Genomic DNA, 27,067 nt, shown 5'->3' with positions numbered 1-27,067 from the left:
TATTTCAATAATTAACATCACTGGGCTAGTGGCTAATTCTGTGGTTTGGATCCCTACACTGTAATTTTAGCATCCTCCTATCCTGAGCCTTTAAGTTCCCCTTAAATGACTTCTCTCTATCCTACCAAGCTAGACCCCGCAAATCAAAAGAATTCATGAAGGCATGCTCCCAGTCTTATTAGAGGTAATTTCGAATACTAAAATCTCATAATATGCTTTTGTTGTTCTCAGAATCCAGACTATCACTTACTAAGAGGTTGTTAATTCATCTATAGTTACAATTTTCTATCATGGTATTGTAACTATTTTCTTTGCACTGATGATAAACAGTAAGGCAGAAACCCAGTATTCAGTGGTTATGAAGGACATTACCTGTTACACTACCCAGCAGTTAAGAGCATAGGCTCTGGAATGGGCACAGGTTCTAGTCCTGCCTCAGTCACTTACCAACTGTGGGCTTGTGCAATTAACTTGACCTTTCTAAGTTCTAGTTTCAATGCCTGTTGAATGGGAATAAAGAAGATATCTGTATTTCAGAGAAAGAAGGGGCTTATACCCTTTGTGACAGCATGGATGGAACTGGAGAGCATTATGCTAAGTGAAATAAGCCAGGCAGTGAGGGACAAATACCATATGATCTCACCTTTAACTGGAACATAATCAACAGAAGAAAAAGGCAAACAAAATATAACCAGAGACATTGAAGTTAACAATCTAACAATAGCCAGAGGGAATGGGCGAGGGGATAGTGGGGAGAAGGGTTTTCAGGAACTACTATAAAGGACACATGGACAAAACCGAGGGGGAGGGTGGAAGCAGGGGAGGGTGGAAGCAGGGGATGGAGGTGGGTTTGGCTGGGGTGGGGAGAAAATGCAGACAACTGTAATTGAACAAAAAGTAATTTTAAAAATAAGATATCTCCATTTCATAGGGATGCTGTGAGGATTAAATGAGATAAAACATATAAAACAATTAATACTGTGCCTGGCACAGAGTAAGTAATTGTAATAGCTAACGTTTATTGGACAATCAATAATCTGAATTCTCTAGTGCATATTCCATCACTAATATCCACTGGGATCTTGGTACATTTCAATTTACTCCTGTTAGATTAGGGCATTAGACTAGATGAAAAAGTTGTTTGGGAACTCTTTTTTTTTTAAGTCCATGTGGAGAGAAAGAAACTACATAGTTTAAGCAATGCATGTTTCCTGGGATAAATGGGTCAGTCACCCAGGCAGTGAACTACAAAGGTGTCAAAACTCCTTCCCTCTGCAAATGATAAAGCAGCCACTTGTTGCTACGTGTGATGCATAAGGGAGTCCTTCTCCTGACACAGTTTACTCTTGCCATGAGTGATGGTATAATTCAGACAGGGATCACAGCGATGTTTCAGATAATACCTATTTTGTTTATTTTAAATACATGTTTCTAGTATCACAAAACACACATCAGAAAGATACCTTTGCTCTTGCTAGATCCTGACCTGTACCATAATAATGCTCAATAAATTGGTTTTAATTTCTTAAAATCACTTATAATTATTCTGAATATGCCAAATATGATTTCCTATCACTGTTTTCTTTCTGGAATCCTTCAGTGTGAACTTTAATAATAGTAGATCATTTTAAGCCAGTTAGGTTTGAGAAAAACTTTGGAAGAGGTAATGCAACTGAGAGTGCTTCACAATAAAAAGAGGAAATGAAGGAAAATAGAAATATTACCAACACTTCCTACTTTGAAAAGATCTCTACCATCAAATGCTGTATTTTAAGACAGCATCTTTTTGTTTCTCTCTCCCCCCACCCCCTTTTTTAAAGCCACGTAAGTAAGGACATATTCTAGCCCTTCTCTGTTGTGTCTTCTCAAAGTGCAGAGCTACTTGGGACGCTCAGGGCTTGTTCATAGGAGAGGCAGGTGGAAAGGCATAAGGCAGAGAATCAGGCTACTGAAATTTAGAGACAAACTATTTCCTCATTTCTCCTACTACAAAGAACTTTAACAGATGTAATATATCAGGCTTCCATATTCATCCAGCAGTTTAAAATCTGTAGTTTTTAACTGAGGTGTAATTCATAAACTATGTAAAGTCACCTCTGTATACAGCTGGACAGTTTTTAGTCAACTCAGAGCCGTGCAGCCACCAACAATTTTCGAAACACCCTCCTGATTAGGAATCCCCCCATTCCCTCCTAACTCCCCACCCCTACACTTAAGGAACTACTGAGCTGCTTTCTGTCTCTGTAGATTTACCTATTCTGGACAGTTCATATAAATGAGCCAATACATAGCCAGCCTCTTGTGACTGGCTTCATTCACTTAGCATAATTTTATCAAGGTTCATCCATGTTGAAGCATATTACATAAGTACTTTTATTCCTTTTTGTTACCCAATAGTATCCCATATTCCATTTTCCACAAATTAGCTAGCAGACATTTGGGTTGTTTCTACTTTCTGGTTATTATAAATAATGCTGCTGCGAACACTAACAAGTTTGTGTGAGACACATGTTTTCAATTCTCTTGGAATACACCTAGAAATGGAACTGCTGGGTCATAAGGTAAGAAAGTCTGTCTTTTAATATAGCTAATTAATATAACATAAAGAGCAATACACGTTGTAAGTATTATACATACTTTGTAAAAGCACTTCCCCCCCTACACTAAGTATATTTGTTACATAAACCCACATATAATGACAGAGAAAGACAAAGTTCAATGTTGTTAGTCATAAAAACTCTGAAAGAAATCATATGAGTTTACTCAATTTGAAATACTGACATTTCATAGTTATTTAAATAAAATCTACTGACTTTCTTTGTTTTCACATTTGCGTGCCAGAAATATTTAGGGCAGCATTTCTGATACTCAAACAACGGCATTGTTGGTACAAGTTTTTGTGTGGATTTAAGTGTAAAGAACTGAAAACACATGTCCACACAAAAACCTGCACATGGATGTTTGTCAGCAGTGTTATTTCTAACCACCGAAACCTGGAAGGAACCAAGATGTTCTTCAGTAGGTGAGTGGATACACCTGCATATCCGGACAACAGAGTATTACTCAGTGGTAAAAAGAAACGTGCTACCAAGCTATGAAAAGACATGAAGGAAACTTAAATGTTTATCCCTAATGAAAAAGCCAACCTGAAATGGCCATCTGTGTACTGTAAGATCCCAACCATATGACATTCTGGAAAAGGCAACACTACAGAGGTCAGTGGTTGCCACAGCTGCGGGGAGGAACTGATGAACAGACAGGGCATAGAGGGTTTTTAGGGCAGGGCAACTATTCTTCTGTACAATACAAGGGTGAACGAATGTATGTGATTATACATTTGTCAAAACCATAGAACACACACCATCCAAAGTGCATCCTAATAGAAACTATGAACTTTGAGTGATAATGGAACCATCAGCTCAGTGATGTAGCACATGTGGCATTCTGGCACAGGATGTGGATAGTGGGGGAGATTATCCGTGTGTGCAGTTAAGTATATGAAACTCTGGACTTTCTGCTCCATTTTGCTGTGAACCTAAAACTACTCTAGAAAATAAACTCGTTAATTTAGAAACAAAAGTTAAAAACAGCCATCAGACAGTAAGTTATGAACAAAGAAATCACTTACTACAGTTTCCTTAGCAGGAGGAGGCTTGATCTGTTGACTGGGAATCAGAACGAATGTCAAAGTACCATGCATATCAGACTGCAACAGAGAGATTAGGTAATTTTTTAAATCCATACTTACGAAAATCATTTCGTGATCTTATGATCAATATTCCCTAAACAGGACTATTTTGGAACCATTAGGAGACTCAAGAAAATCAGCGAAGATTAATCCCACTTCATCAGGAAGCACAAATTCTGCCTTCCGTGGACTCCATCACAGTAGAACTGCCCAGGTGTACGGCATTCTGTAATTCTGGCACACTGGGGAAGGCCACTTAGCCCGTAAGTCTTGGGTGCTGGCATTCTACTCAGTGTAGGTTAGGAAGATTCCACAGTGCAGGGTTGGACAATACCACAGTGCGATAACAATTTTGGGTTATCTACTCTGACACACATCAATTTTAATACAGAATTTGAAATAGTAACTGTGACCAGGATTAAAAAAGTGATGCAAATATACAAATATTCTTACTTCCCAGATGCCCTGTCTCTGTCATCCGTTCTATTTTCTAACTATATAGAGCCTCACTGCTAGGTTCCCTATTGTTTCCTAGCACACCATTAAGTGGACTGTTCAAACACCTCCGACCTAGACAGTGATACAGTGATCACAATTTCCAGTCCTGAGATAGGAAGCAGCGCTCTACCTAGAGAGAGTGACCAATAAAACAAGGGCTAACCACAATGACCACTGGCACTTTGCTCTACCAAGGCAATGAATGAACAGACAGGGCATAGAGGATTTTTAGGGCAAATGAGGATAGAATCATGTTTTAGATTCTTCAACAGACATCAGCAGATAGGAGAGACTCTATTGTAACAACTACGGTTAAGTGAGTAGGAACAGAGATCTGGTTTGGGGGTTTACACGTAGTGACCATAAACTGCTGTCAAAAGTTGTCTACAAATGGCTTCCCGATCATACGAGCACTAATGGACTTCCTACGATGACAGACATGACCTACATATGCACCTTAGTATGGATGCATACTGCTCCTGAGCACCTGAAATACAGCTTGTAGGAACGAGAAACTCCATTTTAAATTTTGCTCAACTTAAATTGGAATAACCACCCCTCGTAGCTACCAGACAGTGTAGCTGTATACCACTGCTATTATCTAATGTTGTTAAGTAAACAACAATCAACTGTGGGTAATAAACAAAATGAATATAAAAATGATGAGGGCATGGACTTTGTTTTGTTATTCTTTCTCTAACAGCTGGCACATAGGAGGCACTCAAATGTATGTTGAATGAATTAATGAGATACATTAGTGACTTCAGAGGTGAATAAATATATGTAATAAAGCTCAAAATAAAAAAAATCAGTAGTACCCATCCTAAAATAAAACTGATGAATATTATAGAATATAATGTGAAAATTAGGCTAGAAATGATCTTGTGCTCTTAACAATTATTTTTAAAGTGCTTTAAAATATTTTATTCTGATGTCTACTAACCAAACAACCCAGCTCTCAAGAACTTACCAGTTACTATTCTACCTGTGTCAACTTACCAACAAGTCAAAAACCTCATTGACATCTTTGCCCCGAATTTCAATGCCATTAATCTCCAGAACTTCATCTCCTTCATGCAAAAGACCACTCTTCTCGGCAGCACCTCCTTTCACTATCCGACTGATGATGACAGAGTCCATTTCATTACGGACCGTAGCACCCTGAAACAATGCCAAATTCAATTGTGAAGTGAAAATGCAATTTTGGTTGAACATTCTTCATTTTTAAATTATTTTTTTCTATTCAATAATACTAGCCTTCATTTATCTTGTGGGAAAAAATGACTTACAACACAGCTAATCATGATAATTAGGTTTGAAAGCTGACCATTTTCCTCACATATCCTGCTTCAGAAGCATTCCATTCATTAAAATTCTAAAATCAAGCAAGCTTTTGAAGCATACAACAGAAAAATGTACTTGCTTAACAACAGTGTGAAGACTATAATCAAATTTGTTCTCTGTATTCTGGATATTATGCAAAATGATTTTACTATATTTAGGTGTAATTAGTGAACATGACATAACTATAAAACTCCTTTTTAAAAATTAAAAATATAAAGGAATGAATACTAATTTGGTTATTACTTAAATGTTAAATATTATAGCTACATCCAATGCACGTTAAAATGTATTAAACATTAATATTTATTACATGAATTAGAAACACAACTGAAATATATACATTGAAAAAATAGAAATATAAAATACAGAAGAAAGCCTGAAAGGAGACCAAGTTTGTAACATTTTCTCCCGAACGTTTGTTGTAACTCCCACTTTTTTTATGGTGGGGAAGAACACTAAGTTACATAAACTGCTCATAATATACAGGCCCCATTTCATGTATCACACTATTCAAAACACAATTTGAGATCAGGATTCAAGAATATCTTCGGAAAATTAAGGGAGTAAGAGCAGACTAAGAAGAGACTGAAAAAAGTTCTACATATAAAAGCTATAGAACAAATATTAACATTAAGGAACATAAACTTCTAAGTACATGTTTAGTGTGTAAGTAATTGTGTTTCAATAGATTTAACTAAATGAAAAAATCAGACTCTAATTATTTTTTAAAGTGGGGGGAATAAAAATACACTTGTCCCTTTGTTCCTCAAAAATTGTTTCACAAGCTATATTTTCATCAAATTATGGGTGAGGAAGATGATGAACAAATTTTTCTCTGAATAAGGAGTATGAGGAATAACATGAAAGAATTCCAACCGACTGACCTCAAAGGAGAAAAACTACTAGAAACATAAAGGAGTGTTCACCTATCTGCCACACAAGACCTCTGTGTAGCAAAAATCTCACTCAGATCAGAGACGTAGAATACTTACCAATGGAATATCTCGAGCCTTTTCTATACGAACTATTTTTACAGTTTCTCCTCCATACTGGCCAATGCTTTCATAAACTCTCTCATCTGTAATGGGCTCCAGTTGCATTTCCTGCTCAGCGACCTTGTCATGGGCCAGTAGAAGTGCCTGTTCCAAAAGAAAATCCACAGGATTTAAAGGAACAGCATGACTCCCTTCTCTAGAGATTTTAACCTAATCATATACAGGGTGTGACAAAAGTAGGTTTACAGTTGTTTGTGTGAAAATATTACAATACTACTACAAGAATCAACTGTTTTGTGTACTCAAAACTGTAAATCCACTTTTCTCCTACACCCTGCAGTATTCTGATCATTAAACCTTTAAAAGAAGTACTACAATTAATGATATACTCAGACCTGTTTCCAAACTTTCCAATTAAGTACAGATGCAACCTTGTATCTTTCATAGCCAATAATAAGTAAAGATGTGTTAGGTATAGCAGGGCATACTCTGGGATGGGTTATGAAAGTCTAAAGTGATTATTATACTGTAAAAAACAAAATCTATTTAAAGGCCCAAAGCCTTACGTAATTTAAATTTATGAAAAATATAACCAAAAAGGAGAGGAATTTCTTTTAAATAAGATGTTGTTTCAAAAATAATGTTAATTTTAAATATGGAAATATATAATCCAACAATTGAAACAGTCTAGAGATAATGCCTGAGGTCTCTCCTAGCCCTAAGAGACTCTGACTTAAGAGAGACTTTAAATGTGGGAACACCACACATATAGTGCTCTGTCCAGTTTCTACCTGAACGTGTGGGGCACTCAGCAAAGCAGTTAATTCTTGGCCTTCCTTCTGGTGGACTGGCTTCAAAACAGTTTGCACCTAAGGAACAAATAGAAAGATGAATTCTTCCTAGAGTACAGAAAATATCACCAACACCTAGACAGGTATTTTTTAAAAAGATGCAATTTAAAACCATAAAAACTACTTAGAAGAAAGACACTAAATATTTTCACAGTTTTCAATCTTGTTATCATAGTTAACAATAACATTCTTTACTTAAAAAAAAATACTAGATAGAATTTTGGTATTTATGCATATGAATGAACTATATTTCCTTTCACCCAACCTACTATAAAAGACTAACAATGATTTCATATGTTTTAATCATGTTTATGCAACTATATTTTAAGTCATAGACACTTTTCAAACGTTAGAGACTAACAGGATAAATTTATGCAAGAGTAACAGAACCACCAACATATTATAGTGAGTTACATTAAAAACTTTCCCCATGTGAAGCAATTCTTGCATTCCTAAGATAAACGCCACTTGATAATCAATTTTTAAGCCTTTGTTTTCTCCTCTGTGTAACAGCAGCTACCATTTAAGATTCTCAAAACATTGAGATAATCCATATAAACTGCTTAGCACAGTTCTTAGCACATAATTATCAATATTTCTAAATGTGAGCTATTAATATTTTAAGGTTTCTATATTAATGCTCTTAAGTTGGATGGGCCTCTATTTGGTGAGTGTGGTCAATGCACACTGGTTTACAAAACTATCTGGCTTTACTAAGTTGTTATAGTGCAATGAATGGGAAAATAGTCAACATTTGTGTCAAAACAGTTTATTTACCATTAGAATTATATGATCCTGAATGTTTTGATAGACTTTATACATAAAATCATGTGGGCCTAGTAGATATTTTTAGGGGTAGAATTCTGACTTTCAATTTTATCTATAACTACTGATTATTTTTTTTTAAGTTACTTTTGACAATTTATATTTTCTTAGTATTAACCACATACTTAATAGCACTTTCGCATTTAGAAAGTGCTACTAAAAATGCAAAAAAGCTGTAACTGTATTATTATAATTTTTAATCTTTTGTGTCTGCATTCATGTTTTTTATTTCTTAATGTTACTGATATTCTTTTCTTCATCTAACTTGTCAAAGATTTCTCTACTTTCTTGTTTTGGGTTGGCCAAAAAGTTCATTTTGTTTTTTCAAGGAAAATGGCTCTAGTAGCACTTAGTTGTCTTTAACGTCACTCGAAATAATTTTGTTAGATTGTGTTGTATCAGCTGTCATATCAGCATGCAGTTAAAAAAAGTCACAACTGGGGAATTTTGTGTAGCCACTTTAATACTGAAAACGGAAGAAAATATGCAACGTTTTTGGCATACTATGCTTTATTATTTCAAAAAAGGTAAAAATGCAACTGAAATACAAAAAAAGATTTCTGCAGTGCGTGGACGTGCTGTGACTGATCAAATGTGTCAAAGTGGTTTGCTAGAGATTTTTGTGTTGGCGATTTCTCGCTGCACCATGCTCCACAGGTAGGTAAACCAGTTGAAGTTGATAGGGATCAAATAGAGACGCTGAGAACAATCAGTATGGGAGATAGCCAACATACTCAAAGTATCCAAATCAATAAAGTTATTGGTGCAAATGAAAAATGTGTCTTTTATTAAAAAAAAAAACGGACTTTTTGGCCAACCCAATACTTCTCAAAGAAACAGCTTCTAATGTTCAGTCTATTGTTCTTTCCATTTAAACAATCTAATTCCTTCTTCTGCTCTAGTTTATTTTCCTTTTTAATTTCTAATCACTTAAGTTGTATGTTAATGTTTTCAATCTTTTTTCTTCTACCATAAATATTTAAAGGTAAAAATTTTGCTCTGTGGACTACTTGCCCCCAAAGATTATACCATCCATGTTCTCATTGTCAATGCCTCTGATTTTCTTCCCTTTTCTATTTACAAACTCAATTACACACCAAAAAGAGTACATAACGCAGATAACAAGCCAAAATTATCACCATTAATAAAAACATATAAAAGCTAATTCATACATAGATTTTTTTTTTACAAAAGTAACTCATGATTAAAAGAGGAATCCAGTAATTCTTTAATACTTCTTATGGCTATTTTAAATCACCTTTTAGTAATTCCGCTATCAAACCTAGGCGATTGTTTTGAGATTAACTACTTTGAGCACAAGTGGATCAATGTGGCAACAGCAACAAAACCAGCCTGTCCTCTGGTTTTGGTACTGAAACGTGCTGCTAATTGCGGAGTTCTGTATGTATGAAGAGCATGGCAGAGCAATTATCTACTCCAAGAATTCCAGCCCTGGCTGGGCAGCTCAGATGGTTAGAATGTTGTCCCAATAGGCCAAGGGACACATACAAGAATTAAGCACTGAGTACATGAGTAAGTGGAACAACAGATGACTGCTCTCTCCCCCTTCCTCTCTCTCTAAAAAAATCAATCGATAAAAAAAGAATTCCATTAAAGTCTTACTAATAGACAAGTGCAGTAATCCAAAACTGAGTAATACATGCTGATTTTTAAAATAGGGTGCCTTTCTTCTTAAAATACTGCAAATCTAAATTAATTTAAAATAAAATTCATAGTTCCTGATCATACATCTTCTAATAGATGGAGAAAGTAATTCGGACGGAGTTGCTCTGTAAGGTCACCAACATGTGATATGGCCAGACTTGAAAAAAAAAATTACGTTCGTCATTCTGGTCCATGCAGTACTATCTCATTCTGTTTTAACTCGCATTTCTCCACTGGCTAATTACGCTGAACTTTTCAAACGTACTGGACATTTGGATCTCCCCCTTTTGTGAAGTGTCTGTTCAAGTCCTTTGCCCATTCTTTAGAAACTGTGTAGTATTTTTCTTATTTGTGAGAGTTCTTTTGAATGTAAGTTTTTGTCACACACACTTATACACACACGTATGTACCTCAATATCTCAGAATCAAACAATCAAATACCATTTCCCAGTCTGTTCGGCTTGCATTTTTACTGGATAAGCAAAAAGTTCATTAATTGAAACTTAACTTCTCAACCTTTTCTTGATAAAACACTTTAATGACTAAAAAGCTTGCTTTGTGTTTATTAATAAATATCCTAGATTGTGAAAGATTTAATATGGGTCTCCAAATCTGAAGTTTTCATAATCTGTATTATCTATTATATAATTCATACCTAACTGATATTTTAAGTTATACAAGCAAAGAACAGTCCCTAATAAGACATTCATTCACTAAATTCCTGCGTTGTTTTTTTCCCTTCCTCAAATTAAATTTCCACATACAAATAACATAACTGAAGCACAAGGTAATTTCCATACTGCATACTAAATAGCTGGAATTATGAATGCTAAAAAGCAAGTCATTAGGCAAAGGGAACGCGAGCAGCCTAGTTAGTGTTATGCCAGTCACAAAACCTCACTTGGCTTCAATATTCAGAAATATGAAACAAAAAGGTTGAATTAGGTGACTGCTAAGATTTTTCCAACTGTAAAATAAAGACCACGAGTCCATTTAACTTTCAGTTTTGTTATCAGACTTAATACCCTTCTTTGATGAGCTCTGAGTGGGTACTTAAGTATTATGTACAGTAAGTCAGGGCTGCCGTACAACTGCACATGCCCAACCCCAGGCGAAGTCACTGACAGTGCAGCACAACCATAACATTGTGGCTGTCTAGGTTCATCACCTCGGACTCATTTTAAGACCAGGTTCAGCCCAAGGTCACTATCACCCACATATCCCTCCACCACCAAAGCAATACAATTCTCAAGTATTACTGAAGATATTTTAGGGATGTGAAAGCCAACCTTTGGAAAATCTCCTTGACGGGGTGCTTTTGAAATTGCGGACCATGTAATTATAGTAATATCCTAAAATTAACATTTAAAATTGATTTTAAGTCCTTTTCAACCATTTCTTTCCTTCCCAAAGCTTTTACTCTTTAAGTCACTTCTAGTTCTTTGCTTTTCCCAATTCTAAAACCCTTTAAGCTATGTTGCTGTTTTTATCCTTTCTTTTCATCCTTTCTGTGGTCTCTGTCACATTCTTCAATTGGAGCAATTTTGTTCTCTCACTTATCTCATTTTCTTTTCCATCTATTGTTGTATTCAACAAAACAAAGGCCCAGTATTTAGCTGGACAAAACTTCCTCCTAAAGATAGGGAAGAAAATTACAATTATTTATTATGTGTTTCTTCCAACCCTGTAACAATAGAAGTTAGGTTATATTTGTGAGTAAAATAAGATCAAAGTGATGTTGGTTATTCCAATCTCTGTAAGGGAAATAATTTTCAGAAAAACCATACAAACTATAAGTAAAAGTACAGGGGTAATTTCTGAATAAAAAATTTGCATATTTAATTTTAATAATAAAAGATGAGCACAAAGAATAGGTTTCAACTAGCTCTCCTTTAAACTCTAGCGGATGGAAAGTTTCCTTCCTGGGAGCAGGTTCTCAGGCCCCCCTTTCCTTCCAGGGGCAACACTAGACGTCTCTCAGTCCTCTCCCACACAAGATCTCCGCCCGTCACAGGCACGTAAGTGAGGACTATACATTCTGTGCTACTCTGAAAAGTTCCTCAACCCATTTCATCTAAGTCTGTAGCTTTGGAGGTCCTACCCTGCCCCTACACCCCACTTTCTGTCTTGTCTGCACTCAATGAAATAGATTTACCTGACAGGCTTCCAGGATTATTGGTTTTTTATGATATCAAAATAATTTAAAATCCTACAATGACGACGAAATGCCACCCCCCCCCCAAGGTAGGGGATGGCTTATATTTTTTAAAACCTTCAATTTAAAAGATGTTAAACATTTGACATCGATAAGCAGCAGAAACTAGAACCCTCAGTGTACATTAAAATTTAATTATTTTTGACCTTCTACAGTGTTTATAGAGGAGAAACTTCAAAATGCAGCCACGCACCACTTGATGATGACACCTTAGGAGAAACGCGCCATCGGGCAATTTCATCATTCGCACGTCAGAGTGTACTCACACGAATGTGGATGGCCCATGGGGCGGCTGGCCTCGTGCTCCTAGGCCACCGACACGTACAGCACGTTACAGCGCTGAGCACTGCAGGCAATCACAACGTAATGGCGTATACTGCCACAGGACTGGCAGTGCAGTGGGTTTACTTACCCCAGCATCACCACAGACACCTGAGTAATGCCTTGTGGTACTGTGTTAGGAAAGCTGCAACACCATTAGGAGAAAGGAGCTTTTCAGCTCCATTATAATCTTATGGGACCACTGCCATGTATGTGGTTCGTTGTTGACTGAAATGTCATTACGAAGCATAAGAGTATATTTACAAGTAACAAATCTTGGAAGTTATATATTTATAATATCTGATTATCAGATACAATTTTTACGTCAGTATTCATTTACTTTAGTTTGTAATATATAATGCTTAAAACTAAACTAAAAAGCATTTAAAAATGTTCCCCTGTAGTAATTTAGATAAATCTCTCTTTTACCATGCAAATATATAATTTTATATGCAAAAATAACTCACTTCTTTCATAAAACAGAGTGCTGATTGAAATAATATGTATTTTTTCAGGATAAAATGTATGTAGCAAATTTTTCCCAACACTAAGTTATTATGATGATCAGTAGTAATTAATTCAAACAAGCCTTATACCCCACCAGTATTTCCCAGTAATACTGCCGTACTACTGCTAACGGTTACCGTGTACAGGTCAACGATACCTTCAGAATACATACCTCTTGTGCAAGATCCTGAGCATTGGAGGTAAGAGGAAACGGAGGACTGGCCTTGCTCATGTGTACTGTGACAGCATTGTGTATCTTAAATGCACTCTGGAAATCTTTATTTTGGACAAGTTGTAAAAGCAGTGAAATATCCTCCTGGCTCTGAGAATCTACCAACGTATGTTGGATATGTTTAAGTGAAGAAAACAAGTCTTCCACTTCTAGCAGGAGAAGAAAAAAGTATCAATAAATTAGTTTTATGTCTTAATTCAATAAAAAAGATAAAATTATTTGAAGCAGTAACAATTTACCTTTTCATAAAAAACATATATATATGAGTGTCAATGACAGTCATTTTACTGAGTTTTTAAGTAACTCTAAAAATTATACAACACAATATTTTTTTTAAAAGATGTTATTTATTTTTAGAGAGGGGAAGAGGGGGAGAAAGAGAGGGAGAGAAACATCAGTGTGTGGTTGCCTCTCCCATGCTGCCTACCGGGGACCTGGCCCCACCACCCAGGCATGTGCCCTGGCTGGGAATTGAACTGGCGATCCTTTGGTTCACAGGCCCACCATCAATCCACTGAGCTACACCAGACAGGCAGAATAAAATTTTTTTAAGTGTTCTAAACATAAAACTAATATATAATCATCATAAAAATAAATGAGGGGTGTGATACAGACATGAAAAAAGAAACTTAAAATCACCAGTAGTCCCACCAACTAGAAACAACTTTAAATATCTTACAGCATAGCCTTTTTTCATTTAACAGTACATTTTAATTGTTTTCTCAGATCAAAGTCTTTTAAAACATTATATATAATGGCTCTGTGATATTTTATTACATGGCTAAAACCATAATTTATTATAACCACTACACTAAAGCTGGGCACTCAGGCTCCTTCCATTTTTTTGCTACTATTAAGTAACAGTAAGCATTTCAGTACACAGTGATCACTGCTGTATAAAAATGTGAGATTCTGCTGTTTTCTTAAAATAATTCCTAGAAATACAATTTTAAAATAAGATTCTGACATTTTAAAAGCCAAACAGCTTTCCAGGGAGATTTTGATAATTTAAATCTTATTAGCAATTATTTTCTCCAAAATTCAACAGCACCATTTTAAAAAATCTTCAATTTCTTTATCTAATATACCTACCACATGTCCAGAACAGGGAAACTCAAAATTGGCTCTACACTTATAAGCTTGGAGTCTTAAACAGGTGATTTAACTGAGGTTCGATTTCTTTAAGGGAACTTAAAGCTTATTCAAATTTACCAGGTACTTCTTTTGTGGTCCATTAAACTCTTACGAACACGAGTCTCCTAAAATTATACTGGAAGTTGTAACATATATAAGTATGTGTATATGTGCCTGTTAGTGTCCACAGGTAGCACATACATTTTTCTGGGAGTTATTCCAAAATGATTAAGAACCAGGGGGTGTCTCATCCCTGTCCCCCAACAGGTAGATATGTGTTTGCGTGTACACTTTGTCACATTCGTTGGAAATGGTTTTCTAATTTTTCCATTTGTCTGTTAATTGTACTTGTGTAGCTTTTATTATAGAAATTTTCAACTCTTATGTATTGAGAATGATCCCTTTACTCAGGGATTAATCAAGCAAAAAAAAAAAGAGACTCATGGACATAGACAATAGTATGGTGACTGCCAAAGGGAAGGGGCGTGGGGGACAGGTCGGAGACGTTGGAGATAAAGGGTGATGGACAGAGACTTGACTTGGGGTGGTCAACACACAATATAATACAATACACAGATGATGTACTGTAGAATCATATATCTGAAACCTATATAACTTTATTGTCACACCCAATAAATTCAGTAAGAAACTAAAATTAAAAAGCAAAAAACAAAACACGATCCACCTGGCCTGGTAGCTCAGTGGCTTAGTGTTGTCCTGATGAACCAAGGTTGCAGGTCTGATTCCCCGTCAGGGTACAAACAAGAAGCAACCAATGAATATAAGTAAGTGGAACAACAAAACTGATGTTTCTCTCTCTCTAAAATCAATAAATTAAAAAAAAAGAATAACCTACCCTTTCCTCCATGATTTCTTTCAGTCTCTATGCTTATAAACTTCTTTCCTTAGGTCATCAAATATTTACTTACATTTTTTGTAGTTTCTCGTGGCTTCTAATAATAAATAGTTTATTTCATAATAAGCTAGAATTTATCATGGAAGCAGATTTGCTTTACCTGTCTTTGCCTTCTCTTCTGCAGTGCCCCTGTTTCTGCCCTCCTTCCATCCTGTCCTGCCCTAGATACCTCTCTGCCTCGACTCCCCCCTCACTGTCCACTCCCACAGTGCACTTGTGTCGGTCTTTCCCACTGGCCCTATGATTCTCCATTCACCTGTCTTCTCCTCTGTCCATTGCTTTCTCCTTATGTCTGTTGTGTCTGTCTGTGGGCGTGGAAGGGAGTCTCTGTTCTCGCTGTATCCTGTCCTGTCTTTGTTGTCTGTCTCACCTTTATTACAGGAGAGGGTACCTATGACAGGACTGACTTAGCTGCATCTAACTGGATTTTTAAAATTCCCTCTGAAATTGCACAGAACACTGGAGAACTTAGGTGGCTTTTGAAATAACAGAAAATGTAACCGCAGCATCAGAATGAGACATTTTAAGTGTGTAGAAAATTAACTGTTCCTGAATAATAAGTATTTGTAAAGTGCTTTTAAATATATACCATATATGAAGGAAGTTTTTTTTTTAACTTGTAACTAAATATTCTGACCTTTGAAACTAAGAATTTTTATGAAACTAAAACATGAATAAGAATGTCAAAATGAGAATCCTTGAATTGATGCTGCTAAAAATTATTTTTTATTGTATCATACTTATTATCAAAGAAAAGACCCTTTGTCAGAATTCCATTCAGAATGGAATGGAATTTTTGAACAAAAAACTCTGTAAAGACAGTGAACTCATTTTATCATCATCAGTATTTTGAGACTAATGCTGTAGGTACTTGATGCTTTCTATGTGATCTTAAAATTGTTATTGGATAGAGGGAGCGTCATTTTAATATTCTTTAAATTGTTAAATTGTAAATATATACTAATTTCATTCTTTTGCATTATTTGGTATTTCATATTTTCTCTTAAACATTCGTTTGTTTCAGCTGTATATGGTTTAGTCCGTATCTTCCTATTAAGCTACATATATTTCATAAAGTTTTAAAAACTCTTCTGAGTATCTGTTAACTTAATCTGTTCTGCTTATTCACTGAACACTTTTAATGAAAACATATTTGAATTCGAGGGATGAGAGAACTTTGGGCACTGTTCCAGCCTAAAAATGCTATCTGGAAACTTTCCCAGCTAAACTGGTCATGAAAGCAGATACAGAATTTATCCAAAAACTAACTGTGTAAACCACAGTTACCCAATTTGCTTTACTGTTTTGCTACCTGGGTTAGTGCAACACTGTCAAAGGTGCTTTATGACATTTCCGAGGAAGATACATACAGCTTCTACATTCACAGATATTGCAGTTTTGATTTCTTTTGCTGAACTTTTTCAATATACGAGGGGGACCCCCCCAAAAAAACCCCTGGAATTATCTTCTGAAGGGCAGGCCCCTTGTAGTACAAGCCTTCCCTGCTAGGTGAGTGTTCTAGGAACCCATCTCTATCACTGTATCAGCTGGCACTGCTGTGAGAGGCTGCATCAGCTTCAGGGAATTTTTTGGAAGACTATTTCAATGCATTTGCCCATTTCACGGAGGCTGATTTACGAGCACACCTTCCCACACTGTGCTGAGTGGTTAGCAGTTTTTGACCAAAAATGGCATGATCCCCCGTGCCCCACTCCCTATTCACCCAATCTCACCCAGAGCGACTTTTTTTTGTTGTTTCCCCAGTTGAAAAAAGTCCTCAAAGGGAAACATTTTGCCCATGTGGAAGAGGTGAAACAAAAAACAACAGAAGCACTAAAAGGCATCAAAATCGACAAATTCAAAAACTGTTTTGAGCAGTAGAAAAAATGTTGATAGGTGTATTGCATCAAATGGAGATCATTCTGAAGGTGACTGAAGTTTAAACACGTAAGAATACATACACAATTTTTTATAAATGAATTCCAGTTTTTTGGGCCCCCTCCTCATACTACCTAGTATGCTACTGGAATGTTGGAGTTGAAATACTCTGAGAAAATATTTAAAGCGTAAGAAACTTGCTTAAAATAGCATAAGTAAAATGCATCAATATTATAAAAGTAGCAACAAGATTATAAAAAGTACATAAAAGAATTAATACTCATTACATGCAGTATATGTGAAAACATGCACAAACACAGTTAACTGAAGGAAATTTCTCTCCCCGATTCATGGTAACATAACTAGAATGTGTAAGCTTCTCTAAATACTTGTTAGTGTACATTACATGCTGCTATAGTGGGTGAAAATACATCTCAGGACAGCTTTTCTACAACCGAAAAGTAACGTCGCAATCAAGCCCTAGAACCTGCAAAAAAAAATCTTATCTTTTATTATTTCCTTAGTGTGGCAGAAAAAGCACTGCCTTAGAAGTTGGAGAAACGAATCCTCCATCCGGGTGCCATTTTTGAGTACATCATCATTTTCTCCATGTGGAGAGATTTGATCTGAATTATGTGTGTCTCTGGTTTTGATGAGGGTTTTTTATTTGTTTTTATTTTTACTGGGAAAAGTTTCTCAGGGTTCTTAGAAGGCTTACATAAAGTAATATATGTATATAGTATGATATTGTTCTGTATCTGTACTTCAGGACAAATAGGCATTTTCAGTTTTTCAATACTGGTTGGTGATACTTCATTGTAAAACTGAGCTTCAGTGCAAGTGACTTTAGCCTGGCAACACTGACGGATGTAAATCTGGAGATAACTACTAAAAAAAGATAATTTCAGTGAAACAGTTTTTCTAAGAAAAGAACAAAAGTGTAAGTAAGATTTAATAGAGGTGCCTGAAGCTCTAAAGGATGATAATTAACAAGTTTAAACTGGTTTTAATGCTAACCTAAAAAACGTGAACCTTCAGCCCAGTTAAATCTGACCGTATTTCCCGCACTGGTATGGTCCCAATGTTCTCCCAGAACCCACTACTATGTGCTAGGCCATCGGCCTCTTTGGGGCTCAGCTGTGCTCTTCTGCTTTCCAGCCCTCCTGTGTCCACAGATCTTACTTCCCTGACTTCCAGAGTGAAAGACGTTTCCAGTATGACCCTGAAGATTGTTTTCCTGGACTTTAAACTGTCCTCTAGGTATTCGGAAGAAACTCTCTCACGTTTCCATCATTTTCTCTAACATTTCATATAATACTTAAAATCTTTTATTATTTATGTTAAAAGAGAGGACATAGCACCTAAAGATAAATCATTTATATTTGGCTTTGGGGTACAATTAATCAGATAACCACAAATTAAGTCACAAATCTACTCCCCCAAACACTCTACTCCTCCTTTGGCCCTCTCCTGGCAGCCTAAAATGTAAAAGAAAGGAGACTAAAACAGTCAACAGAAAGTAATCACCAATAGTTGCTCTATCTGAAAATTCTATCTTTAAACACACCAGACTCTGGGCAGCCCCAGGGGAGAATGTTTTCGTGTAAGGGTAAATAATAAAATTACCCAAGGAAGCTGAGGAATCTCCATCTCTTGAGAGCTTTCAAAGCAATGGAGATAACCACCTACCCTGGATTAGCTTTGCTTATTTTTACTTACTTCTATCATTTACCCCACACGAAAATGCTAGTCTACCATTAAGATTCTTCAATTTTGTTGTTTAAATAATATCAATTCTTTCAACCTATGCTCAGAAATTTCTGGATTTCAACCAACTTCATGACTATTTTCTGAAACATTTAAGATTTCTTCTTTTTCTCTAAACTTTAGAGTCAAATTGAATATTGAATAATATTGAGTTCAGAAACTCAATATTATTGAGTATGAGAAAATTACGTAAGTTTCCAGCATATCTTATCTGCTGAATCAAAATTAGAACTTTCATTCAGAAAATCTTTCCTTAAATATAAGTAGTCTTGTCTTTTTTTTCTTTTTAAACTTAAGAATATAAAATTTAGATTGTATTTAGATCTGAACTTTGGGTTTTAGCAGACTAGATCAAATTGAACTTATTAAAAGTAAGCAGAAGCTCATGAAAGAGCCTGAACAGTAATTATTCATTAATAAATTGGGTTACAAATTACAAACAAATACAAGTACATAAGCGAAAATAGTTGAGTGAGACAGCAGAGCAAAATCCTTACCCCCACGAATGATAAAACAACGGAAACTGTCATTGATGTGACTACAATTCAATCAAGTACAAAAGCTTCATGATTTTTCTCTGGATGAAACTGAAATGGGTCCGGTGTGAGAAAAAAACCACTCCCAATATGGAGTCAGAATACCTGGGACCTTGGTATGGCTTGACCATTTATTTAGTTGCATTACATGTCACTGGACAACCCACTTCAAGTCTCTGAGCCTTTTTACAAAATGAGGAGGTTTGACTAAGATAGTATTTCTCAAACTTTTGTTGGCAATTCATTAAAAAATATTTTTTATTTCTCAACCCAGTATACACATACCTTTTGAAATAAAAAATTAATGAATACTTACATGCAATATAATATGCTTTAATATTTCCTATTTTATTCTAGTTCTTAAGGAAATTACTGGTTGATAGGAGAGCAAATATTAAGTGACATGTAATAACAATAACAAGGATGTAGAGAAACTGGAACCCTCACACACTGCTGGTGAGAATGTTAATCAGTGCAGATACTGTGGAAGATATGGCGGTTAAATAAGAAGTTAAACACAGAATTACCATATGATTCGGCAATTCCCCTCCTACGTATATATCAAAAAGAATTAAAAATAGGTCTTCAAACAAAAACTTATAGCCCTGGCAGGATGCCTCAGTTGGTTGGAGTGTTGTCCTGTATACCAAAAAGTTGTGGGTTCGATTCCCAGTCAAGGCACATACCTAGGTTGCGGGTTTGATCCCTAGTCAGGGCATGTATGTTTCTCTCTCCCCTCCTCTCTCTCTAAAATCAATGAACATATCCTTGGGTAAGGATTAAAAAAAATTTTTTTTCATGAATATTCGTAACAGTACTATTCCCAATAGCCCAAAGGTAGAACAACCCAAATGTTCCATCAATAGATGAATGGATAAACAAAAAAAAAAGTCCATACAATGGACTACTATCCAGCTATAAAAAGGAATGAGGTACTGGCTCATGCTACAACACAGGTGAACCTTGAAAACATCACACTATGTGAAGAAAGCCAGTCACAAAGGTCACATACTTTGTGATTCAGTTATATGAATGAAATGTCTCAATTAAAGAAATGATATTTTAGACAGAAGGGGTGTCAGAAGTTAGGGGAGGGGAGAATATGAAGTGATTGCTAACAGACAGAGTTTGTCTTTTGGGGGAAATGAAAACACTCGAATTATACAGTGGTGACGGGTACACAATCTTGTGAATATACTAAAAACTCATGAACTGCACATTTTCTAAGAGTGGATTTTATGATATGTGAATTCTATCTTAATGAAGCTGCTATTTAAAAAAATGAAATTAAAAATTACTATTTAAGATCCACAAATTAGTTTCATGGACTAGAAAACTAGGTGATCTCTATGGTGGCTTCTGGTTCCTACAAAAGCTGAACTTCAGTCAAACCCACATCATGCCAAATCCTTATAAACATTTTCTCCCTTGGTGCTCAAGAGAATCCTAACACTGAGGCTCAGAAAAGTGAAGTAACTTCTCCAAGGTTAATAGCAACTAAGTTTAGATAAAAAGTCAACTCTCCATCTGATTCCAGACATCCCCTGCACCTGACAATATGCAACGATGTCATGCATTTCTGAACATAACAAGTCTTTGAAAGAGGGATAAAATTAAAATGTATTATTACTTATTAGGGGAAATTAAGTTTTGATGCATTGTGTCGAAGACTGAATAGTGTAGGAATTAATCATTTTTTCAGTAGAATTAAGTGTAGTTAACAACCAAGCATTACATTATTACACTTATAGTCTAATGAATTTTTTTAATCTTTATTTTAGGTTTGCTCTAATTTTGGCAATCTTAACAAATGAGAAAAATTTCAAGTGGTCCCAAAACATTTTACACACTAAACCTAATACCAATAGGTTTCACTTCCTAATACCAATCATTTCATTTCCAGAAAGAAAAAATTATAGGTCCCTCAAAGAATGGCTAATAGAGTGTGAAAATACCTACAGTATCTATAGCACTTGAGCGTAAATTTAATGGCAAGAATAATTAATTTCTCAGGAGTACCCTGATCTCAAGGTTTATTGCCACTGGAATTTTGTTTGTTGGCTTTAAATGAACTTTATTTTAAAGCCAATATTAAAAGTTCGTCACAATCCAGCAATATTTCAGAATATGCCACAGTCAATCAAAAGTCAAACACTGTCAGAAATAAATGTGGAAGATTTTTGACTTTACAACATCAAAGTACCTTTGATTTAACAGTTTGAATATTCAGAGCTATCTGGCAAGAAAAAATATGCAGACACTAATCAAGATTGAAACACGCTATTATTAATATTATACAAATATTTTATTCATAGTTTTCTTCTTCTTGGTGTAGCTTTTTAAATTTTTTCTTCACATTGATAGCATGTTCTTATGGTGTAAATAAGAAAGCTCCTCATCACAAATTTCAGGAGTCTCTTTATTAACCACAAAACAGACAGCTCACCACGCATATGTATGGTGGCTGAGTGTGCCTTGCCTAAGCTCTTTTCAGAGATGCAATAATCATGTAGTCACATATATGATAGATGGCAGCGTTTGTGAGTTTATCTCCTTTAAATATTGTCTATTGTATTTACTTGTCCACAACTGTGGCCCCAAATTACTTATTTGTGGATACAAAAACCAGCACAGTGAAATCTACGATCTAGACATGTCTGAAAGTGAGTCTGCTCTACCTCATCCCTCTTTACCCTGCATTCTGTTCTCCTCTCAGGACTTCTCCCACAAGATAGTGTGCTTATGAATGAAACTAGACGATGATATTTTACTTGTAGCAAGTTTTAATAACTCATGCCAATTTTAAGGAAGGCCTCCCCAATATATCAAAAATGTTTATAATTTATAATACTAATATTAGTTACACATTTGGCATTAGTTCAAAAATATTTTAAATATATCAAACTTGTTTATACTTCATAATACTATTATTAATTATTCATTAATCAAATTATTCATTTGATTAACGAATAATTAATAATACTACTTACTATTAATTATTCCCACATCACTATTTTCTAATTTCCAATAAGGTTCTGGGTGCTTTTAAACAAGAAAATTCAATTTATCCTTTCTGAATGTTTTCTATCAAATCCATCCCTAACTTGTTGTTTTTCACTTTCATGACTGGTGTATTTATTTAACAAATGTAAGCCCAGAGTTTACTCTGTACAGACACTATTTATTCTAAGTGTGTTAGAAAATTATACCCACTTACCTTATGCACATTTCTACAGCCTGACAATTCAAGGCAAACTCACACGCATTAGGAGAGCTACTATCGGTGCGTTCTTGGTGGGAATGTAAAACGGTGCACCTGCTTTGGAAAACTGTAAGGTGGCTCCTCCATCCCTGCACTTGTGTTACTGCACAGTGCCAAATTTATAAATACTTTCATTAAACACCACCACCCAGCCAGTTAAAGTATCTAACCTTTCCAATCACATTTTCAGGTCTTGAAAGAATTATTTTCTCTACTCACAGATAAATGATGATGTATCATCTGGAAAATGAAGGCTCCCTCTGAAAGAAATAAATCAGCTGCCCACTCTTTCCTCACTTAAAACGAGGTTGCCGTTGCTGGCTGTAAAAAGGGCTGAGAAGTTGTCTGCCGGCATGTGTGTGTTAATCAAAATGCTGGCAGGGAGACACATAAGACTTAAGGGAGTAAGTCTGACGTGGTATGATGTGTTGGCAAATTATGAACATGAAAAGAATGTTTGTTACAAAGCTATTAAACTTCATTTTAAAATAAAAACTTAAAAATGAGTATATCCAAACACTAAAGCTTTGATCAACAATAACATTTTAACTTACACTAACTTTTCATGTTTCCTACAATTAACACATTTGTGTTGAGTATATTAACATTAAATCTATCACTTATTTCTCAACATATTAATATTCTCCTCTCCAAAAAATGAATTACAGATACCAAGTACTACATTTCAAATCACTTTAAAATAAAATATGTAAAACAGCCTTAAATTCATGGATTGCACAAAGGTGTTTTTACAAACCACCATGAACTGCAAGTTGGAAGAATAAATAGCTGTCCTTTAATCTGTACTTACAGATAAGTTAGCCACCAACACACAAACAGAAAAAGAAAAAAAGCAAAAAAAAATTGAAGAGAAATGGTTTCCAGTTTTCTTGCTTAGGCAAATAAATACACAAACAAATAAATTAATGAATGAATTCTGCAAGTGAATCTGGCTTAAGCTAAATTCGTTTCTTTACTGAGATTACATGAATATTATTTACTAGATGGACATTTATGCCTAAATTAAGTAGAGCAAATAGACTAGCAATACATTAATCTTAATTTAAACAGAAAAACAGAATAATCTTCCAGGTTTGGGCTAGATGTATTACAACATAAACTTTTTCCAAGTCACAGAGAATACTGACAGAATATTTTAATTTAAAAAAATGGGGGTGGTGAGAAATGACAGCCAGTTATAGAAGTAATCAGGAATGAAATATTTTTACTCTAACAAAACTATAAAGAAGAAAGGAACATAAAATTCCTTCAGATAAATGAATTAGAAAATATGTAATCTTTTGCTTTCACTATAACATCTGAAGGCATTTAGCAGATTTCACTATCACCAAACACGTCAATTTCTTGAAACACCAGAGAAACATGTACATTGCTTTCTGTCAAGAATTGTGGACCCTTAATAAATTTACAGCAAAGAAAGGAAGCAGATGATGTGGTGTCGAAGAAACTGCTCAAGATTTAGAATATAGAGACTTGGTGAGGAGCAAATCTAGTACATAAGGTGCCTTTAGGAAAACCAGAAAAAGGTAGTCCTTCTCTTGGTAGCCAGAGCTCTGGCCCAGTGAGTGAAGGACAGGTAGGATGCCAGTCTCCACTCAAACCCTCTTTGCCTTGTATAATATACCAACCACATGTCCAGAACAGGGAAATTCAAATTTGGCTCTACCACTTATAAGCTTGGAGTCTTCAACAGGTGATTTCACCGAGGTTCGATTTCTTTATCTCCACAATGGCAATTACAAAGCCCTGTTAACAGGACTACTGTGGATATGACATAGACTGGTGTTTGTTATAACATTTAAGGGAACACAAATAAATGTACACTTTTAACACTAATTCGGTGATCCCGCTTACGTGTGTGCAGGAAGAAAGGGAATAAGTTCGATAATCACAAACACCACGTTGGGAAATTTACACTTGACACCAATCTCTATTGTAGACTCATAATGCATGTTTGCAGTCTAGAGGCTCTAAGAAGTCCTGTAATGGGAAGCTGTTTAACATAGTTAACCCACTGTTCTCAAAATTCATTTGATCACAGAACACTTTTTTTGTTTGTATCCATTAAAATCTCACAGCACTAGCTCCCCCCCCACCCCCAGAATGGTATTAGGAATAAATAGCATAGGGAATTTTGAGCCATGTGTTATGTATACGATGCCATATAAACAGCATCAGTTCTTTTTAGTAATATTAATTAAAATCAAGTAAGTTTTAAGATACAGGTATTAATTTTATTACTATTTTACAAATCTTAATGAAATCAGAAGTTCAAAATTGCTTTTGACTAACTTTGATATAAAAGTTTGAGTTTCAAGTAAAAGGTGAATTTCAAGGCTTTAAATTTAAATTTCAAGAATTTTATATTCTTTTATACTCCTCTGCCATCCTATACACATTTATGTTAAGAGAAACAAAAGCAAAATATTTTCTATTACTCTGTTTTTACTTACCTAATATTTTCACAGCATAATGAGGACTTTCTAAGACAATTCCTTCCTCTGTATCAAATATAGGGTTATCTATTCCAGTCTTTGGAGGAATTTGAGCTAGTTTCTTAAGTCTCATGGAAGAATTAAGGTCAAGTTCTTGTTTTTTCCCTTCTTCCTCTCGCCTACGCCTCATGTCCTCCTGTTGTTGCCGAATACGCTCCAACTGTGCACTTCGACGTACAGGCATCATCCTGGAGCCCAAATCTCCAGGGCAGTCAACAGCCATCTCTCGGTGCTTCTGATGTTCCTCTGGTGATGCAAGATCAACATTTTTTACTTCGCTGTCTGATTCCTCAGTAACATGCCCATTCATATGGGATGTTGTCATGGTTATCTATAAAAACCTGTACCACTTTTTATATATCAATTTTTCCTATAAAGCCAATCTCTTGATTCTGTAGTATAAAATCCATGTTACTTCAAAAAAAAAAAAAAAAAAAAAACTTCTCCCATCACATAATAATGCTATGAAAATGTATCCATGAAGGAAATCTAAGAGGAAAGATGGGGGGGGAAAAAGTATAAGAATTACAATATAAAAGACTTCACATAACCCACTTCTAATCCCTATATACAATATAGAAAATATCCCATAAATATATTAGATTAAGTACTTTCTGTTGCTCTACAAAGCACTTTCCTTTCATTTTAGACATTGCTGAGAAAAATCAAGGTGTTGCCCCCCCCACCAAATAAAAGTTCCCTTCCAAGAATCTAAAGCACATTGTTATTTTACAGCTGAGAAAAATGATATATTAGAAGGTTTAGCAAAGTTGGAAAGTAAGAAAGTTTTGGGTACTGGTTTAGTAGAGAATAGGTTGCTTAAAGTATAAAGATGGTTTAATCATCTTTGTATAGTTGTATCAACACAGTACTTTATACTCAATTAATACACGAGAGATTAAAATAGCTTCCTAGTTAATTTCTAAAGAAACTGGCAGATAGCATGTCATGTTGGTGGCTCAAATGAGGTAAAGGTAGTACTTTAGGGGATTCACTTTTAGAAGTTTATAAAATGAAGAAGATACCCAGTGAAAAAGAAACTTCAATTAGCAGCTAAGGCACCTACAGGATAAAACCACACTCAGTGAGAAAAAGACTATGTGGGTTATCAGTGTCTGTAACTTGGTCGCATTAACAGAAGAATTAGGATTAATTCTTTAGGAAGTTCACTCAGAGAAAAATGGTACCCGTTACCACTGAAAAACATTTTAAAGCCATACTACATAGAAAATAAGAACATACTGGACTCAGAGGCCAGAAAACTGAATTTTAATTCTGGCTCTAACACTTCCTCTAGAGAGCTTTATGATCAAAGACTAGTCAGTTTCTCTCTCCGAACCTCAGACTCCTTTGGAGAATTTATTCACAGGTTTGTCCTGAGTTTTAAATGATAATGTATGCAACTTTTAAAATTAAAAAATATATATTTAAATTAATTCTTAGTATTAATTTCTTACATTTTAAAAATCCTTCAATATATTTTAGACAAGAAAAATATTTTGCTTCACGACACTGGCTTTTCATCAAGCCATTTCTTGAGCATGAAAAGGCAGACTGTTTATATATGTGAAAACCCACACATTAAATCTAATTAGTCTTCCTTTTTCTCAAGACTTTAAAAATATTTACAATAATAAACCTACTGCCTCCTTGAGCTGAACATCACTTCAGTAAGCAGGTTTGTTAGAGCACATGCCTACTAAGCAAAAGCTGAGTTTTCAGACAAAATTCCAAATGCCAGCCAAACTTCTGTCAAACATCTTGCCACAGACTGCTTAACATAAACCCACCTAAACTACCAGGAAAACCACTAGACCAACAATCAGGAAAAGACATACAACTACATGAGCCACCAGAATTACATTTCACAAGAATTTGGGAGATTTTTCTGTCTTCCATCCAAATCTTAGCTTCTAA

At 35.3% G+C, this 27,067-nt stretch overlaps 1 protein-coding gene across 5 annotated transcripts in view; it reads right to left on the bottom strand.

Moving 5' to 3' along the window:
• The window catches only part of PALS1 (protein associated with LIN7 1, MAGUK p55 family member), a 75,191-nt gene that overhangs the window by 19,480 nt on the left and 28,644 nt on the right, over positions 1 to 27,067 (bottom strand). For 2 of the 5 annotated variants that reach the window (XM_024568368.2, XM_053928813.2), the window contains exons 3-8: positions 25,109 to 25,639; positions 13,082 to 13,290; positions 7,317 to 7,394; positions 6,523 to 6,669; positions 5,186 to 5,347; positions 3,629 to 3,706 (exon numbers count right to left, since the gene is read on the bottom strand). In XM_024568368.2, coding sequence (XP_024424136.1) covers positions 3,629 to 3,706; positions 5,186 to 5,347; positions 6,523 to 6,669; positions 7,317 to 7,394; positions 13,082 to 13,290; positions 25,109 to 25,475 — 1,041 coding nt within the window. In that variant the 5' untranslated portion in view covers positions 25,476 to 25,639. Of the gene's footprint in view, positions 1 to 3,628; positions 3,707 to 5,185; positions 5,348 to 6,522; positions 6,670 to 7,316; positions 7,395 to 13,081; positions 13,291 to 22,853; positions 23,110 to 25,108; positions 25,640 to 27,067 lie in introns of those variants that run through there. The other 3 variants (XM_053928814.1, XM_053928815.2, XM_053928816.2) reach the window with 2 other exon arrangements.

This window comes from Desmodus rotundus, chromosome 7 (genome assembly GCF_022682495.2).
Source record: "Desmodus rotundus isolate HL8 chromosome 7, HLdesRot8A.1, whole genome shotgun sequence".
NCBI lineage: Eukaryota > Metazoa > Chordata > Mammalia > Chiroptera > Phyllostomidae > Desmodus > Desmodus rotundus.
This window is presented reverse-complemented; position numbering and strand designations above follow the sequence as displayed.